General features: G+C 41.1%; 1 protein-coding gene across 9 annotated transcripts in view; it reads left to right on the top strand.

Annotated features, from left to right (window-relative positions):
* Positions 1 to 20397, top strand: part of sptbn4b (spectrin, beta, non-erythrocytic 4b) — a 125044-nt gene extending 104647 nt beyond the window's left edge. For 4 of the 9 annotated variants that reach the window (XM_073929624.1, XM_073929622.1, XM_073929627.1 and 1 more), the window contains 8 exons: positions 1543 to 1627; positions 1696 to 1892; positions 3629 to 4422; positions 8830 to 8890; positions 8972 to 9231; positions 10119 to 10289; positions 10378 to 10420; positions 15724 to 20397. In XM_073929624.1, coding sequence (XP_073785725.1) covers positions 1543 to 1627; positions 1696 to 1892; positions 3629 to 4422; positions 8830 to 8890; positions 8972 to 9231; positions 10119 to 10289; positions 10378 to 10420; positions 15724 to 15957 — 1845 coding nt within the window. In that variant the 3' untranslated portion in view covers positions 15958 to 20397. The remainder of the gene's footprint in view (positions 1 to 1542; positions 1628 to 1695; positions 1893 to 3628; positions 4423 to 8829; positions 8891 to 8971; positions 9232 to 10118; positions 10290 to 10377; positions 10421 to 15723) is intronic. The other 5 variants (XM_073929625.1, XM_073929623.1, XM_073929626.1 and 2 more) reach the window with 2 other exon arrangements.
* Positions 20398 to 20511: the final 114 nt, after the last annotated feature.

Here is a 20511-nt window from a genome sequence, read left to right as displayed (position 1 = left end):
TAAATATTTTCCAGTAGGTTAGATATTTATGAACAATTATTCATTCAAACAGCTTCACCAGTCTCTCCTATTTACCTTTTGTTTGGCTTCTCCGCCATGTTTGTAGTTTTTTGACACTTGCATTTGTAGTTCTAATCAAATTCACATCCAATGCACAATATATTGTAGACAATATTAGTGGTTTGACTAAGCACGGATCTTTAATTCGAAAATCGACCAGAAATAGTAGACTATCCGGGTGACTTCAGAATACTCATTTCAACATACTATGATTTGGGACACTGTTAAACGCGTTTTTGTACTTTGTTCAAATTGTTGTTGCATATGAAATATAACCCTGTTAATGTGACTTAAATATGTTCCAATTGGTTAGATATTAATGAACAATCCTTTATTCAGCATCTTCACCAGTCTCTGCTATTAACCTTTTGTTTGGCTTTTCCGCCATGTTTGTAGTTTTTTGACGCCTGCATTTGTAGTTCTAATCTAACTCACATTCAATGCTAATGTATTGTAGGCAATACTAGCGGTTAGACTAAGCATGGAACTTCCCTTTGAATATCTATCAGAAATAGTAGACTATCCGGGTGACTTTGGAATACTCATTTTAACATACTATGATTTGGAACACTGTTAAACGCATCTTTATAAGTGTTTAAATTGTTGTTGCATATAAAATATAACCCCATTTAGATGATTTAAATATTTTCCAGTAGGTTAGATATTTATGAACAATCATTCATTCAAACATCTTCACCAGTCTCTGCTATTAACCTTTTGTTTGGCTTCTCCGCCATGTTTGTAGTTTTTTTGACACCTGCATTTGTAGTTCTAATCAAATTCACATCCAACGCACAATATATTGTAGGCAGTATTAGTGCGTTGTCTAAGCACAAATCTTTAATTCGAATATCGACCAGAAATAGTAGACTATCTGGGTGACTTTAGAATATTCATTTCAACATACTATAATTTGGGACACTGTTAAACACATCTTTATAAGCGTTTAAATTGTTGTTGCATATAAAATACAACCCCGTTAACGTGATTTAAATATTTTCCAGTAGGTTTAGATATTAATTAGCAATCATTCATTCAAACATCTTTACAAAAGCCTCTCCTATTAACCTTCAGTCTAGCGCATCCGCCATGTTTGTAGTTTTTTGATGCCTGTGTTTGTAGTTCTAATCGAATTCACATCCAATGTTAATGTATTGTAGGTAATATTAGCACGGATCTTCACTTTGAATATCTAATAATAATAGTAGACTATCCAGGTGCCTTTAGAATACACATTTCAACATAATATGAATTGTGGGACACTGTTTGGGATACTTTTTAGGATGTATAGTATGGATATTGGGACGCAGCAATATTCTATGCATGCTTTATTTCATGCCTGTCTTGTAGGCATTCCCTGCTTTCAATGCATTAGCCAAGCTTTTTTATAGTGTGCATAGTGTGTTTCCAGCTTAATAAAGTACATGCCATGCAAAACTGTCTTTTTTAAATATATAACATTGGATTGTTTGACCTTTTCAGATCAAAGACAAGCTGGAGAGGGTTTTGTCCAAGCAGCAAGAACTCACTGAGAAATGGGAGAAACACTGGGAAGATTTGCAGCAGAGTGAGTTAAATGACGTAGAAGTCATGTAATCAGTCTCGTGTGTTTTCCAACATCTTTTTTTTTCTCAGTGCTGGAGGTGCATCAGTTTGCTCAGGAAGCAGTGGTGGCAGAGGCCTGGCTCACCGCTCAGGAACCCCTCCTTAACAGTAATGAGCTGGGTGGCAGTGTGGATGAAGTCGAGCAGCTGATTCGCAGGCACGAAGCTTTCCGCAAAGCTGCTGCCACGTGGGAAGAACGATTCAGCTCTTTACGTCGCCTGACCACGGTAACTGAGACCAAATGTATATAAAAGGTAGATGTGCCCAATCCTGCTTCTGGAGGACCATTGATATTGTGTTTAGCTCCAATTTGGCCTAACACAGTTCAGTTTTGAGTAATTCCGAAGATTTTAATTAATCTTGGGCGCGTTTGCCAAACAACGTTCTAACTCGCAGCTGAACTATCATAGTATGATCCATTGTTTAGGAAATGAACGGTGTAGTGACAAGTGTTTCCCCAAACTCATTCATGTTTGAATGAATGATTGCTAATTAATATCTAAACCTACTGGAAAATATTTAAATCACGTTAACGGTGTTTCCCGCTCACGCTTCAGACTGGCTTGTAAAAACTTTGAGGCACAGGGTAGATTCTGCTCTACTCCATGGCTTTGTGGCTGTTCATCAAGGTTCGTTTGAGCCCTGATCGACCATGGCTCGTTATTATATGTATATATATATATATATAATAAAAGAATCTCTCGGCTGTGTATTTTAAACATGTCGTTTTTTTGTTTTCATTTTGACTTGTTGCGTAAGCAATTGACGTATTTCTGTAAACCAATAGCGTTCAGCTGCGTGTCTAGCTCTGCCTTTTGGTAACCTTTCTCGTGTTTGGTACCCTTTTGAAAGGCTGGCGAAAAAGTGGTACGGTACGGTACAGTTCGGTTCGGTACACCTTTTGACAGTGGAAACGGCGATAAGGCAAGGCAAGGCAAGTTTATTTATATAGCACATTTCATACACAATGGCAATTCAAAGTGCTTTACATAAACAAGAATAAAAGAAACAAGTAAAATAAAAATAAAAACAAATAATTAAAATGTGTAAAAACAAAACAAAACATAAAAACAGGTAAAATGTGATATAAAAGAATGAAGAAGAAGAGAAAAACATGATAGTGCAATCTGTCGGACGCAGCACAGTGCTCATTCAGTAAAGGCACAGCTAAACAGATGTGTTTTCAGTCTTGATTTAAATGTGCCTAATGTTGGAGCACATCTGATCATTTCTGGAAGCTGATTCCAGAAGCGAGGGGCATAGTGGCTAAAAGCCGATTCACCCTGCTTTGACTGAACTCTTGGAACTTTTAGTTTATATAATCCTAATGATCTGAGTGATCTGTTAGGTTTGTATTCAGTGAGCATATCTGTGATGTATTTAGGTCCTAGGCCATTTAGTGATTTATAGACCAGTAATAATACTTTAAAATCTATTCTGAATGTAACTGGCAGCCAGTGTAGAGACCTGAGGACAGGTGTGATGTGCTCTGATTTTCTGGTTCTGGTTAGAATTCTGGCTGCAGAATAAAAAAAAAAAAAAAAAAAGATAAAAGCATACCAAACCGAACCGTACCATACAACTCAGCGGAAACAGGCCATTAGTAGACTGTCTGCTTACTATCTGTTGATACTTCTCCTTCAACAGACATTTAACTGACCATAAGAAACTTTGCAAGTACCTGTCAACTTACACTAACCCTAATCCCAACCCTAACCCCAACCTAACAGTCTTCTTCGAATCTAATGAGAATTAGTTAGCATGTACATGCAATGTAACTTAAATTGATCATCACAATAAAGTGTGACCGAATAAAGAAACTTTTAAAGGTTTGGTACCACTTAAGATTGAGAAAAAAATGAATACAATTCCATTTTGTGGTGAACTATCCCTTTAATAGTGAGAAAAGGCCCTTAAACTAAAGTGTTAACCAAAGTACCTATTCCCTTGTTTCATAATTTAGGTAGAGAAGATCAAAGCCGAGCAGAGCAAGCTTCCCCCAACTCCCTTATTGGGACGTAAGGTTTTCTTGGACCCCCAGGACTCTTCTCCAGCTCGCAGTAGCCCTTCCTCCATCATAAGACAGACTATTTATGAGCAGGGCGAGCCCCGGGCGGAGCGCATCACCCCGCAGCCCTCTCCCTCTTCTGTGGCCCGCAGACTGGGCTCCACAGTGGCCAACTACACTCCCATCATGAATGGAGCTGCTACTTATCGCCTTCAGGAAGCCAGGAATGCTGGGATTGTTGGTGTGGCCGCAGGACTGGGCACTGCTATGGAGCATAAGGTCACTCAGTTGCGACCTGACTTTAAGGGCCAAGTCCCACAGCAGAAGATCGAACACATCCATGAGGTGGTCCACCCCCTGCTGGAGAAGGAGAGGGAACGGTATCATGAGAACGTGATGGCAGAGGTGGTCCTCCAGGAGCCTGGTGGAGGACGGGAGAGGCTGAACAGTATGGTGGGAGGGAGCGGGAGCAGTCGGTCCGAACTTCTGGTGGAGCAGCACCCACCACCAAGGGAGTCCCGGTTGGAGAGACAACTTTCTACAGAGCAGCTGATTCAGGCACGCAGGGATGAGCTTCCTCAGGAGGTGTGGAGGGAACGAGCGGAGAGGGTGGAAAAAAGGCTAGAGAGACAGACATCTAGTGAACATGAAGGTCATGAGGTTCGTCGGCGGGACAGACATCGAATGGAGAGACAAGAAAGCAGCGAGCAGGAGGCAAGAGAGCAGTCGGACAGACGATCTGCTGGCGGGTGAGTGACTGCATTTATGACTGCAAACAAAGAGCCGTCCTTTCTTTTTTTAGAGTCACCTTGGATGCTGTAGCTCAGCAGTTCCCAACAGGGGGTCCCGGCCCACTAGGGGGCCTCAGCGAGCTTTGTGGGGGGTCGCATCACATTTTGAAAATGTCTTAGCAGTGGACAATTAGGAGAACAATCATGTTGCCTTAGTTCATTTTATCCCCTAGCTTAGTGGTCCTCAGTCACCGGTGCGTGGATCAATTGGTAACAGGTCGCACAAGAAATCATTAATTAGTTCTGTTGTATTTATTATCTGAACGATCTTTTATTATGAAAAAATGACCATATTGTCTCGCTTACATCTCGGTAACTTGAGCGGCCAAATTTAACCAACAAGCAGCAAAATGAATAAGAAATAGACGTCTCTGAAAAGTTTCTTTGCTAAGGGGGAAAGGCCCAGTGAAGGACCCGAACTGTCAACAAATCAGGTGAATCCATAGACTGTAAAATATATGGACGTAGTATCCGTGACGTCACCCATAGGTTTCTAAAGAGCGCAAAAGAAGCCACAAGTAGGCGTGGCCAACCGTCGCCATTTTGTTTGCGCGTCATCACACCGATGGCGGGATACCAAACAAGGGCAAAGAGGCGGAGAATGAGCGGAGATTCAGACACCTGCTAGCATTTAGCTTGGACCTGGTTCAGACACACTTTACTTTGGGAGAACGCCTAATACTTTATCACCTGTGACTCGTTTGTATTCTGACCACTTGTGCTTGGTTGTATACCATATCAATAAAGTGTTTAGACTTTTAAAAACACTGCTGTAATACATTGAGCCACTAAACATTGTTCTTATGACGTTTTTCAACAGGAGGAAAACGCGAATTACTTACAAACACTTCAGATATAGTCTGTGTTAGTTTATGTAAGACTATTGATGAAATCCAGCATAACACTGTATGACAACGCTTCAGATGACGGTTCTAGAGCCTACAGCTAATCAATCTGACAGATTCTGGAGTGCATTACAGCTCTAAATATAAATATAAACGATAAATGATCTTAAATGAAACAAATACATGTATAGAGATGGTAGATAAGTATATAACTTTACTCACATGGGAAACGGAGGCCACGTGAATGGTTTGTGAGCACAATTAACTCAGCATGCCATGCCATCTAATAATTGTGGGAAACAAGTCCAAAAGGCAGTTGACTGTGTAAAGCCACATAAAACAACACAGAAATACGATAAATAAGCCGAGTTCAGTGGCTAATCTGCAGGATTCAGCTGAGGTGACGTGACGGCGACCAGCGAGACCTAGCTGTCAATCAAGTGGCCACGCCCTTAATTATGCAAACTTAATATAACTGAATATAAAGGAAACGGATGAGTTATAAAAAAATTCACCCCCCTCACAGTTGTCATGAAAGGTAATATTAGCTGTATTAACCAAAACCTTTTTTTGTACCAGGCTTTAAACACCCTTTTTTCTGCTGTAAAGTTGGCCATTCTAACAGTGGGCTCAATTGAAATTTGCTCTGTTTTGGAGCCAGGAGCGGCCAGGACTAGCGGAATTTCGGATGTATTGCAGCTTTAGTTACTTCCGTATTGGCTTCCTGAGGGAGAGCGGGAGGTTGCCGCTTGGGTGAATCCAGCATGGCTCTGCAAAAAGATCAACTGATGGAGATCGCAAATGACGGCGGCCTTTTAGGGGCTGATCGCATATCGCGTATTTCTAGAGTTTGCACAAGTTTGTTGTTTCTAATGGAGGTGTGCAGGTTGCGCATACAAGCGGCAAGCGGGCCACGAGCACAAAACGAGTTACGTGACAAGAATTGACCTATCAGCTTTAGCTTATATAGAATATGCAAACACTTTGTACTTTTCTCCAAAAATAAAACTTATATCAGAGTTACGGCAACGTTTTGTCAGCTTTTGTCATCCTTTGAGATTGATATTTGCCTAGCAACCTACGAATCCCCACCCACAACCACCCCTACCCCCACCACTGTCTGCTGTAAAATTGTTAAGCGTTGAGAGGACTACTGCCCTATCTGACCAAAGATGGACAAATTTGTAATCCATCCTCCACAAAAAAATACAGTCACACTAATTGATAGAGCATAACAAATAACATGCAAGTATTAAATTGTAATAGCCTGTTATATTTTTCCTTTATACACCAGTGCGAATACTGATATTTGTGTTATTGAATTTAAAATAGGGCCAATTCAAAGGCCAAAGGCTTACGTTTTTCAGTTACAAATGGCCTACTAATGTTTTGCTTTTATGTTTTACATTACAATATCTAAATATAGTAACAAATATACTATTACTAAACTAACGTTTGTTTGAAAACAACATTTTTGTCATACATACTGCAAACTTATATAAGTGATTAATATCATTAAATGTGGTACAATATTTTCCAGGGGAAAAGGGGGTCTTAAGCAAATAAAGGTTGGAAACCACTGCTCTAGCTATCAGTTAATGCCACCTGAGCAAGCAAGTTTAATTTTGTATGAAATCTAAATTTACTATGTTTATTTTCCTAGCGTACGTTGAGATACGTCTTTAACTGAGAAATGAATGCACTAAAAAGTTAATCCACTGAATATATATATATATATATATATATATATATATATATATATATATATATATATATATATATATATATATATATATATTGTTTTTAAATAACAGTAGGGTTGTCACGATCCTGGAATTCAGTAGTAGTCGATACTGAAATCTTAAAAACGTCAATTTCCTGTTAACATTTGAGCGTGTTCTTAAACAGCACTTATTTGCCATAATGTTCATGTGCTCAACAGAAATGACTGTGATTGGCTGTGAAGGTCAACAGTTCACTGAACTACCCGGTTTTTATTGAGTGTAACCACAGACACAGGGACACTGGAGCGTTTATAAGTCACATTGATCAGCTGGTTTATCTATAAGCTGACATACAAGCGAGCTGCAGATTAAGCACGGTTTTAGCAAGCTCTGGTGTCCCTGTATCTGTTACTGCTGAGTTACACTCAGTAAACAAAGGTGAGTTTGGTGAAATGATGACTTTCACGGCCAATCACAGTCATTTCTGTTGAGCACATGAACATTATGGCAAATCAGTGCTCTTCAAGAACACGCTCAAATGTTAACAGGAAATTGACGTTTTTAAGATTTCAGTATCGTCTAGTTCCGAATTTCAGTATTGTGACAACCCTACTGTTGGTTTAGTGTGTCCCGGCCCTAATTTAATTTAATCTAAATGTCAAATCAGTGGTGTTTAAAAACGTGCTTACCAGCACTCCAGTGTTAGAGGAAAATGGATGTTTTTAAAATTTCACTATCGATCGGTACTGACTTTTAGGATCAAGACAACCCTAACCGACCGTCAGTCATTTGAGCTTTGTCAGGCCGTTGGTCAGCATAGGTTCGGCTAGTTAGTGTAGTGTGTTCCACACTTCATTTGTCATGTTAATGTCGGATCAAGTTGGCCCAATTCAGCATGTAGAATTGGCATTGGCTAGAATTGTGCGATTTGGCCCAAAATCAAAATCTCGATAGACTGAACATTTTAACACGATAAAGATTAAAGAATGATGGTTTTTAAATTTATTTTATGTTTTTGCCCTCAGAGTTCATTGACAGGTTTTGCAAAGTAAATATGCTCATATTACAAGTGAGACATTTTTAATGTAGGGTGGATTACTTCATTTTAAATTAATTGAAGGAAACACACACTATCTATGATTATTTATTGAACATCACCGCTGAACAACTGAAATTAAAACACACATTCCCTAAAACGTGACTCTGTGCGCTGCCCACTATCGTTACTGCTACTAAACCAACCAATCACAAAGCTTGCAATACGCATCATTGTGACGTGCAAATACATTTTTTTAAGAGATGCACTGGTATGCGAAGGCTGTGCCGGACTGTAAACGTGCCCTTGGCAGAAACATAATATCATAATTATAATAATAATATTAATAATAATAATATAAGTAAAAATCATAATATAATAAATATAAATATAATAATATAAATATAAAGTATAATTGAGCCTTAACAGAGCTTAACTCCACACACAGTAGAGAAGGTAATTAAAAACATTGACCTGGAAAAATTTGATCGATTATAGGTCCTGAATGTCGATTTCGATTTCTTTTCGATTAATCAGCCAGCCCTGGCGTCGGCCATCAGTATAAGAGAGCACACTGATTGGTCATTCAGCAAGGAATCATTGCGAGAACAAAAACGACAACTCAAGTAAACAATACAAGTCAAGAAGGACAGAAGCCAGCTGTTATTTCTCTGCATTTCTCAAATATTTGCAGACGATATAGATTATTAGATTAAGAGACCTATTGCAAGGTTTCAGACTTCCCCTTTTATGTTGGCAGGGAGAAAAGATCCACGTTAGCAGAGATTGTGGAGCAGCTTCAGGAAAGAGAAGCAGCACAGGTGTGTGGACAGTCTGTTTGTTTCTCTTGTTCAAACTACATTAGGTCACATGCTCATTATTACCTTATATTTGAAACTCAGGCTAGAGGAGAGATTCCACGACTCCCCAATGGATTGCCGGAAAAGACTTCTCGACCGGACCGGCCTCGGGCTCGGGATAGACCCAAACCGAGAAGACGACCAAGACCCAAGGAACCAACAGCTGGCGAAACACGACGCTCGAGGTCTGCTCCAGCTCAGAGCAGTCCACAAGTACCCCTGCCACCCACCCACACGGCCCAGCACGAAGGGTTCCTCTTCCGAAAAATTGACATCGAGGGCCAAAAGAAGAGTTCAAACAGGTGGGATTTTGTGGTCTAACCATTAAGGGTACATGGCATGGAATTAGCATGGAAATGGCTAAACTAAATATGCCAATCAGTATGATTGGTTATTCAAAGCTATGCTAATTTTGTTATTAGCATTGTGTATTGATGCTAGAGCACTGACATTTTTAATACAAGGCAGCTCTTATTTTCTTTCACCAAGTTTCAAGTCAAACTGGGATATGCTTGAATGCTTTACAAGGCTAAAATGTTTCCTAAAGTTAACTGAAGAGCAGCTGTTTGGCTGTCATTCCTGATAACAAGTTTCATATCCAGCAATGGCAGAAAATAGCTAGCTGTTAGCACTGCTTGCCAATTGCATGGTAACACTAAAATCAGCCTGGTTGCTGGATGTTGCTGTATCAGAAGACCATCAGATGCTGGGTTTCTGAAGCCATGGCTAGCAAGGTATGAAGCCTTCACCACCCTTCACAGCTTTATTCAGCCAGTTTGTACAAGACCTGATGCGCCGCCACATTACAAACTAATTCATTGCATTGAGGAGTTGAAGGAACTCTAAAGAATGGCTGTCTGTTCTTTGGTAGCATGTATGTGCACATAATACGCTTGACCATTGAAGCTATCTTTTTAATGTTAGCCTTCACACAGCAGTATAGCTTATTAACCAAAATCTCTCTTCTTTCTTGTGCTCTCGTTGCCGCTGCCTGTTCTCCTGCCTCTCTACAAAGGTAAGCCACGGTCTGCCCATCTCTTTCTAAAGCTCTTTTACTGACCTCTGCAGCAGTTTGGTCTTGCTCAGTCTCAAGGGCTGGTCATCCCAGACTCAGCAGGTGAGTAGCTAGGAGCAGAGTGTCTAATGGACTCTAATGGCCGAACCGTCTGTTTTCTCTCCCGCACTACAGCAGATCTTGGGTCAATCTCTACTGCGTGTTGAATAAAGGTGAGCTGGGCTTCTACAAGGATGCGAAGAATACCGCCACACCTTACAACAACGAGCCACTTATCAACCTGAGCCGTTGTGCCTGTGACATCAACAATGGTTACAAAAAGAAGAAGAATGTCTTCACACTCAAGTACTTCAGCTGTGCTTTTTCCTTTAGCAGATTGACCACATATGTGGAGTTCCCTGTTCATAACATACTTTTTGCTTTATCGTTTTAGAACTAAGGATGGAAGCGAGTTTCTGTTCCATGCTAAAGATGAGGTGAGTTTTTATCATCCTAGGTGGTTTCCATGTTTACTGGTTTGATTACAATCTGTGTAATTTAGTGAGATATAAATGCAGTCATAACCATGACTAAATGCAATCTTCAGACTTTTTTTCTTTTTTGCTAAACCAGCTTTGTATTCCAGTTGACCAAACATCTATAAAAGTTAATATCTTATGGAGGGAAAGAACCAGCTGAAAACCACCGACAGTTTCCATCCGAATCAGCTTATTTCAGTTAGATTAAAGGGCCATGAAACCCCCTAGTTTCAGCAGGGTGTTTTCACACCTCTACTTTGGAAAAAGTCAGAAAAGTGGGCGTGTCCAGCTCTGTTTAGGGGGGAGTGTCGGAGGAAGATAAGTGGGATGGTGTGGGAGTGTCTATTTGGGCACGTGCGAGTTTCAGAGTCAAAATAAACACACAGTAGAAAGTGATGGTGTTTAACCTACATGGACATCTGTAGTCGAATTATTTGCCAAATTATTAAATGGTGGACTTTAACTGCAGTTTGGCTCTTTCATTTAGGGAATTCATTCATGCCCCTCGCAACAAACGAGATATTTGATTCGAGGATCTGCTCTAAGCATGTATTTTTCATGCAATGTTTGATACCGCACGACGAACGAGAGAAAAAAAACCTCCGCATTTCCCGGACACTTAGATGCACACGGCAGGTAGCGTCAGAAAGCGGCGTGTGTTATTCCGGTCACAAAATGCGGTAAAAACCCTACACGAGGTTAAAGTTTGGTTGTAGTGCTAACATGTTTACACTCGGTGCAATGGTTAACTTAGTTCGATACGAACAAACTGAATAAACAAAGAGCACTGGTCGCTCACTTACCAAATCTGTAGAGACAGGACAATCACCAGCAACTAGAGCCGCGTCTTTATTAAGAGGAGACTACAAACGAATACGGATCTCAGCGTTTGCAGATGAGAACAGCTCTCAGGTAAACAATGTTCCTCCTTAGACACGTAAGTTATTGTTGTCGAGCGTCGCGTACACTGTTAATCCACACGTGAGGCAGCAAACTATAAAAGCAACACTTAAAGGGTCACGAAACACCAAAACACATTTTTTGAGCTGTTGACAGTCGTATATGTGTCCCACACTGCTAAAAACACTATTAAGACACCTATATTTCACTAAAAAGTGTAAATTGGTTGTTTTTGCGTTAATTCAAGCAAATTCGTACTTCCTGTTTGAAACGAATTTTTGAAGCTGCGTCACGGTCATGACATAATAGCGTTGTATTCCAGCGTGCAGACTGGACGTCTGTGCCAGAGTGTGCCTTATTACGTCTTACAGTGTGATGCATTAATGCATGAGTTAGGCTTGGTTCAAACCAATCAGCGCGCTCTATTGTGCAACTTCATTAATATTCATTAGTGTCACCGTCTTTACACCACAGAGACGCCACGTTGTGTTGGCAAAACAAGCGTGAAGTGTTGCTTTTACAGTTTGCTGCCATTAAGTTTCGTTTTCATTTTCTCTCTGTGAGAGCTTATCTGGATCACGTGTGGATTACAGTGTACGCGACGCTCGACAACAATAATTTACGTGTCTAAGGGGGATTATTGTTTACCTGAGAGCTGTTCTCATCTGCAAACGCTGAAATCCGGATTCCGGATGTAGTCTTCTCTTCATAAAGACGCGGCTCTAGTTGCTGGTGATTGTCCTGTCTCTACAGATTTGGTAAGTGAGCGACCAGTGCTCTTTGTATATTCAGTTTGTTCGTATCAAATAAGTTAACTATTGCATTGAGTGCAAACATGTTAGCACCGCATTTTGTGACCGGAATAACACACGCGGCTTTCGGACGCTACCTGCCGTGTGCATCTAAGTTTCCGGGAAATGCGGAGTTTTTTTTCTGTCATTCGCCGTGCGGTATCAAACATTGCATGAAAAATACACGCTTAGAGCAGATCCTCGAATCAAATATCTCATTTGTCGCGAGGGGCATGAATGAATTCCCTGAATGAAAGAGCCGAACTGCAGTTAAAGTCCGACATTTAATAATTTGGCAAATAATTCGACTACAGATGTCCATGTAGGTTAAACACCATCCCTTTCTCCTGTGTATTTTGACTGAAACTCGCGCGTGCCCAAATAGACACTCCCACACCCTCCCACTTTAGTTCCTCCGACACTCCCCCCTAAACAGAGCTGGACACCCCCACTTTTCTGACTTTTTCCAAAGAAGAGGTGTGAAAACACCCTGCTGAAACGAGGGGGTTTCATGGCCCTTTAACGCTTGTTTTGCCAACACAACGTGGTGTGAGTGTCGTCTAACCACTGTGACAGTAATGAATATTAATGAAGTTGCACAATAGAGCGCGCTGATTGGTTTGAACCAAGCCTTACTCATGCATTAATGCAGCACACTGTAAGACGTAATAAGACACACTCTGGCACAGACACCCAGTCCGCATGCTGGAATACACGCTATTATGTCATGACCGTGATGCAGCTTTTAAAAATTAGTTTCAAACCGGAAGTACGAATTTACTTGAAATAATGCAAAAACAACCAATTTACGCTTTTTAGTGAAATATAGGTGTCCTAATAGTGTTTTTAGCAGTGTGGGACACATATACGACTGTCAACAGCTCAAAAAAATGTGTTTTGGTGTTTCGTGACCCTTTAAGATGTATTGACAACCAGGGTCGTATTTTGGGTTTCTGGGTCCCAGTTATGTTTGCAATCATTCTCGAGTGAATCCCCTTGGTAGAAGTCTTGCATTAGGGCCCTTTTCTCTGATTTGTTGTAACCTTCCTACACATACACACCTGTTGAAACAGAAGACAAACATATTTAATATTCAATAAAGTATAATGTAAGAGTTTTAATGGGGGGGTTGACCTTTGTGAGGGTTGCCTTGAGACCTTTGTGTACAGTTGCCTTGAACCATGACGAAGCAAGCTTGTCCCCCCTACCCCTCTTCCCCGACGGCCTGCACTCACATTGCATCCGAGCCAGAGCATGCTTACGTCATCGATGATGCGCTGTTCAGTTTAACAGAAGAGAAGCGCTCTCGCTCAGGACAGTGGACATATCACAGTTGAGATTTCTTTAGTCGTTTTAGTGGTTTGATATGCAGTAACACAGTTAAATATTTCGCAGAACAGATCAGCCACTTTTGACGCTCATAAACAATCATAAAGTCCTCGTGCTGCAAGTATAAGGAGGTTTGCTGAAGGTGCATCTGTCTTGCAGTGAGGGGTTTGCTTCTTTAATAATCTACGACAGTTTGCGTTCATTGAACAGTAAGAATGATTAATAAATCCATATTAAACAGTCCCTTAAACGTCACATCTCATCTAATGTTGTTCGGGCTCAGGAGCCCAAGTGAACCACGCTCTGGCACACCTCTTCCAATCAGGCCAGGGCTGGCCAAATGAACCGCACCTGAACCCGATTCAGAGTACTCGCACGTCTCAATCAAACCGGGAAACACGCCAAGGCATGGTTTGGATAGCATAGTGTGAGTACACCCTGTAAGAATGGGTTTTAACAACAGCGGTTCGAACTGTAGTTCTGCCGAATGACTAAAAAGTAATCAGTATGATGGTAAAAAACTGTACATTTCTAGTCAAACCATTCTTCTGCAATCTTATACCAAAAGGGAAATAAGGGCAGTATTAATAGCTATAAATGTGGGAGAGCGTTGATATTATGTGATTTTATTCTATTGCAATATGGAACAATTAAATGTTGATGTTAAATCAAAAGTAATTCACAAATACTTGAAAATGAGATCATTTAATGACAATAATTCTCTATGGTTACAGCTGAATTATTTACAAAATAACTGTATAAAATGATAAAACATGAAATAATAAAACATATGATATCAATTGTACCCAGCTTACATGTAAAATCAAAGTTACCAGAGGTAGACGGAGAGACAAAGGGAGAGGGAGAGAGAGACAAAGAGAGCAGGCCCAGAAGTTTTGCCTTATTGCAGTAGAGTCAGAGAAGATAGACTCCAGAGGAGGAGAGGAGCAGAGCAGGAGAGAAACAGACCAGGAAAATAGGCAGGGCCCGAGTTTACCACCTATTTTGTATCCTTCTTGACCATGTGACTAATGTCCAAATACTGAGACATTCAAACTGACCAATCAACATGTGACCACATCTAGAACCCCCCAAAGTCCACACACCAGGCCCTGATCTTATCAGTATCTGCCTTTGGAGTCAGTATGGACCTTCTTGAGTCAAAAAGACATTTTTGTCGTATAAACAAATGCATATGATAATTTAGCCTCTTACAACCCTTACACTACAAGCGCACCATGCCAAAGCCCAACCAAACCTGGCTTTGGCACACCTCTTCTAGCTGGGCCAGGCCGGCCACTTGAACCGTGCCTGGCCCAGTTTCGGAGCACTCACACTTGTCAAACGAACCGGGAAACGCATGGTTCGTATACCATAGTGTGAGTGAATTATGCTCGAGTGAATGCCCTTGGTAGAAGTCTTGCATTAGAGCCCCCCTCTCTTTTTTTTCCTTATTAGAAAGGACAGTAATTAGACAGGAAGCGAAGTGGGTGAGAGAGAGGAGAGTAGGGTTGGGAAATGTCTTCGAGCTGGGATTCGATCTCTAGACGCCCTGACGTGCTACTCCACCATATGTCGGCAAGCTAACCACTAGGCTATTGCATCGACAGGGCCCCCACCTCTCTGATTTGTTCTAACACACACACAGACACACACACACACACACACACACACACACACACACACACACACACACACACACACCCCTGTTGATAACAGAAGACAAACTCGTTTAATAAAGAAAAATGCAATGTTTTGTGGGGGGCTTTTCGGCTTAGTCCCTTTAATAATCCAAGGTCGTCACAGTGGAATGAATCACCAATTATTCAGCACATGCTTTACACAACAGATACCCTTCCAATTGCAACCCATCTCTGGGAAACATCCATACACACTCCATACACTACGGACAATTTAACCTACCCAATTCACCTGTACCCCATGTCTTTGGACTGTAAGGACCGGAGCACCTGGAGCATGCAAACTCCATACAAAAACGAGGCTCGAACCAGCGTCACCCACTAAGTAAACATATTTAACTAAAATATTGACGTAACTGTCTTTAAATCATTATGTGATCCATAATCATTAATAAAAACATTAATTCTTCAATACCTTTACGTTTAGGAAGGTTTCTGTGCAAAGTTTTATAAATGAGACTGCTGGTCATAACTTTAACTTGTTTTTTTTTTTTTCTTATGAAAACATGTATTTAGTCTTAAATCTGTTTTTGACCTGCAGGATGATCTGAAAAGCTGGATCACAAGCATAACCGCGAGTATAAGTGAGCACGAAGAGCTTGCCAAATTGGGGCAGACCCATCCAACTACCTCATCTACCGACGAGGGAACGCGCAGGGATGGCAGCAGAGCCGGCGGCTCGGAAAGAGGCGAAAAGTCCGACCGAGCCGACGGGGGATCGGTGCGCTCAGACAAGGGTGAAAAGCCTGAGAAAAAGACGGCCAAGAAGAAATGAGCCACCCTACAGCAGTGAGGCAGGACTTGGAAACTCCAGGAAAGTGCTCTATGGGAATCAGGAATAAGGAAGGCGTCACTGTGAACTCCCTTTGCTGTCCAGCTGGAATCAGGCACAAGGAGGTGCATTGAGCTCATGTGTCAGTGAGCGCCCTCTAGTGGCTGCCGAGGACTATGACAATTCAGGAGCTCCATACGGGCCAAAGAGCTGATAGCATAGGCAAATGGAGGATAAAAGAGGAAGATGTTGTAGTAAAGTAGCTGATGAAGATTATTTTCTAATCCGTTCGTGAACAAACAAGATGACCCATATGTACGTGTACCCGTCTCTCTCTTTGTAAATTGTACGTCTCGACTTCAGTTCTATACAATCTCACGCTGAACCGGAAATATGCCAAAATCTTTCTGGAGGTTGGTCCTTTTTCTGAAGAGCATGTTTTGTCTGTTTCTTTTGTAAGTTGTTTTAGCTCTTTTATACTCTTGTTGATTTGTATTCATTGATGGCTCTTCCACACGATTTGGATTCTCGTCTTGCCTCTTTGTAGACCACATGTTTGAACGCCATATCTGAGCATGCCGACGAGGTATCAGATGGAGAAATATGACCTGTCTTTTTTTTTCCAATAAATGGAAGCAGCTCACCTGCCGTGAGTGTATTCTCAGATCTGATTTCAAGGGTTTGTTGGTTTCCCCCCCCCACCACAGTCGTTTATTAATCTCATGTTATGCATTATATGTTGAGTGCCAGGTCGACTGCTTTTCTAATGACTACCAAATGGGTTGTGTATGTGTCTACGCATGTACGTGTATCGCATCAATCATCAAGCTATCGTTTACATGATTTGATTTACACTCAGAAGTCTTCCAAGCACAGAGCTGATTGTTTTGTAAAACTCCAGAAGCGAATATTTTAGTTTTTAACCACACGTTTTGACGCTAAAAGCGATCTGAAGGGATTCAGGCGTTTGGTTTAACAGGTGATGTGGTTGTAAGATGAATGCCGTGTTAGTATGTGATTGTCTCTCCTGATTGGCTGAACTTGAGCGAAATGTGACTTTGAATTGTGTTACTCTGCAGGTAATAGAATAGAAAGCCCATATAGCTAGCAAAAATGCAAGGTATACTGCGAGAAAAGTGGTACATGCTTTAGACAACTCTGCAAATGATGACAGATTCTTCAATATACATGCACAAACTGCAGTCGAACATGAGCTGACTACATTAGGATGCGTCTCATGCGTCATACAGGGTTGAAACTAAATGTCATAGTGTGTTAAATGGAAATGTAATGGTTTCAGGTATCATATTTGTGCCTCATTGTCCGCTGTAGTCCTTTAAATGTAAAAAAAAAATAACGTTAGAAGCAATGGTCCTCTTTCTGTAAAGAGAAATGTAAACCAATCAGGAGGAGGAGATGATGATGTTTGTGTACGTTTGTTTTTCAGTCAGTCATTTTCTCTCTGCAAGTTCATGTTGGTTCCTTTATCCGAACAGAGCGTCATGCACATGCTTTTGTAACATCTCTGCTTTGAAATATACAATTGTCAGCTCTTATTTTTTGTTCTGTATACAATCTCAAAGCATTGTATATACATATACTGTATATATATATCTCTCTTAAGAGCGTTCTGTGTCCGGGTCTGAATTTCTCTTCCTTTGACGCCCTTGGTTTTGTCTTCAAGTCTAATTTTTGGTACAGAAAAAGAAAAAAATAATCCTATTTTTATGCAATAGAATAACTTATACAGGCAGAGGGTGTGCAGTAAGAAGTGTCCAACGTGGTGGCGAATGGAAATAATGTAAACAATTGCGAGTAGAAAATTTATGCAACTTTTCCTTTGCACTAAATTACTGCCCCATTGCACAGTGCTATTGTGAGCGGAGGATTGGTGCTTGAGGGTCTGGGACAGGTTTTGTGACTTTTTTTTTTATTACAAAACAATGCACTCGTTCTGATACTTACATATGTACAGGGGATAATGTCCTTGGCTCACACTTTCATTTATACAATATCATATCATACATTAATATCTGCTGCTTCCGTCCCATATGAGTTCAGTCTGTTGAGACGTACAAGCCGAGTGTGTCATCATTTGGAAGATTTCTGTAAAAAGTGATTACTAAATGTCAGTAAATCCACTTCCTTAAAAGTGATTACACTTTTAAAAATTTAGGTAATTAAGTTATTTTGGTTTTAGGAATTATCCACATACTCACCGGCCACTTTATTACACCTGTCCAACTGCTCATTAACTCAAATTTCTAATCAGCCAATCACATGGCAGCAACTCAATGCATTTAGGCATGTGGACATGGTCAAGACGATCTGCTGCAGTTCAAAGCGAGCATCAGAATGGGGAAGAAAGGTGATTTAAGAGACTTTGAATGTGGCATGGTTGTTGGTGCCAGAGGGGCTGGTCTGAGTATTTCAGAAACTGCTGATCTACTGGGATTTCCACAAACAACTATCTCTAGGGTTTACAGAGAATGGTCTGAAAAAGAGAAATTATCCAGTGAGCGGCAGTTCTGTGGGTGCAAATGCCTTGTTGATGTCAGAGGAGAATGGCCAGACTGGTTCCAGCTAATAGAAATGCAACAGTAACTCAAATAAGCACTCGCTACAACCGAGGTCTGCAGAAGAGCATCTCAATCCGTGCATTCAATGGGGCGTCAGCATCAACGTTTACCGATCATCATAGCAGCGTTAGCCATAGAAATTAGTCCGCAATCTGCTACTTTCTGAGCTGGGGTATTTGCATAAAGCAATCTGATTAGCTGACACGTCCGTTGGTGCTTGAAAAGTTGAGAAATTCCTAACTTCTGCAGCAAGCAATGCCACTGAAGCTGCGCCGACGGATCCACAATGCAGTCCGGCAATGCCTGACGTCAGGGGCGCCACAAGGGGGGGAAGGTTAGGACGACTCTAAAAGACGCCCCTGCCGGACGAGCAGTACCCATTCAAAATGATGTTGACGCCCAATGTGAATAGGGTGTAAACGCACACAGGTCCAATCTTGAGGCAGATGAGCTACAGCAGCAGAAGACCACACTGGGTGCCACTCCTGTCAGCTAAGAACAGGAAACTGAGGCTACAATTCACACAGGCTCAACAAAACTGGACAATAGAAGATTGGGGAAACGTTGCCTGCTCTGTAGAGTCTCCATTTCTGCTGCAACATTCGGATAGTAGGGTCAGAATTTGGCTGGTGCTGGTGGTGTAATGGTGTGGGGATTTTTTCTTGGCACACTTTGGGCCCATTAGTACCAACTGAGCATCGTGTCAACGCCAAAGCCTACCTAAGTATTGTTGCTGACCATGTCCATCCCTTTATGACCACAGTGTCTCCATCTTCTGATGCCTACTTCCAGCAGGATAACGCACCATGTCATAAAGCACGAATCATCTCAGACTGATTTCTTGAACATGACAATGAATTCACTGTAGTCAAATGGCCTCCACAGTCACCAGCCCTCAATCCAATTGAGCACCTTTGGGATGTGGTGGAATGGGAAATTCACATCATAGACGTGCAGCCAACAAATCTGCAGCAACTGCGTGATGCTATCATGTCAATATGGAGCAAAATCATTGAGGAATGTTTGCAGTAGCTTGTTGAATCTATCCCATGAAGGATTAAGGCAGTTCTGAAGGCAAATTGGGGTCCAACCTGGTACTAGTAAGGTGTACCTTATAAAGTGGCCAGCTAGTGTAGTTCACTTAGTCAATGGTTTTACTCACTTTTATTAAAGTAACACTTTTTACAGTATTATTAAATGCAAGATGCACTGAATCAGCAGAAAGCACAACCCTAACAGTATATATTGTTTTAACAGTCTTTAATAGCTAATGTTTTGGGGGGATTGTCGTGGTGTCTATATTCTTAAAGTTGTTTAATTACTTTTATATATGTGTATATATACACACGCACAGCATCACACATGCTTTGTGGGTTTTATGGCATATACGATGATCCATTGTAGTACTTTTTTAGTCTTTAAACGTTTGGGTAGCTAGCGTGTCAGACCCTTAAGCACCATTGGTTTTAGCTCAGCAGCTCAATGATGACCTGTACAAATTGTAATTGCTTCTGTACAGACCAAACAAAACGCTCTTTTTCTGCTGTGAAATAAGACCAGTTTATGGGTTTTAATATCAGTTTTAAATAACATTATTAATAACGATGGGGTTATCTCTCCAAAGCTCAAAGGAAAGAAATAGAAAGGAAACATGGGCAATTCAGGTTGCATGAATGACATTGTCCCTGTAATGGTACTGCTGTGCATGAAGAAAACCACTCCCATTCTCACTCACAGCCACTGTACAAGGGTGACACTAATACACATGGAAACAGTGAATGAATGAATGAATGCTGTATAATTCAGATCCTGACTGACTCTGTACAGTTAACTCCTTGATAAATACAGCTTGTGATATGTCAAACGTCTCGATTTTCATTTGTTCCACAGTTCGTGACCTTGTGTTAGCTGTAAATGTACTCCTGCATTTGTTTACATACAGTCGAAGGCAAAACTATCACCTCTTACGTGGAATTTT

The sequence above is a fragment of the Danio rerio genome, chromosome 18 (genome assembly GCF_049306965.1).
Source record: "Danio rerio strain Tuebingen ecotype United States chromosome 18, GRCz12tu, whole genome shotgun sequence".
Classification (NCBI taxonomy): Eukaryota; Metazoa; Chordata; class Actinopteri; order Cypriniformes; family Danionidae; genus Danio; species Danio rerio.
This window is presented reverse-complemented; position numbering and strand designations above follow the sequence as displayed.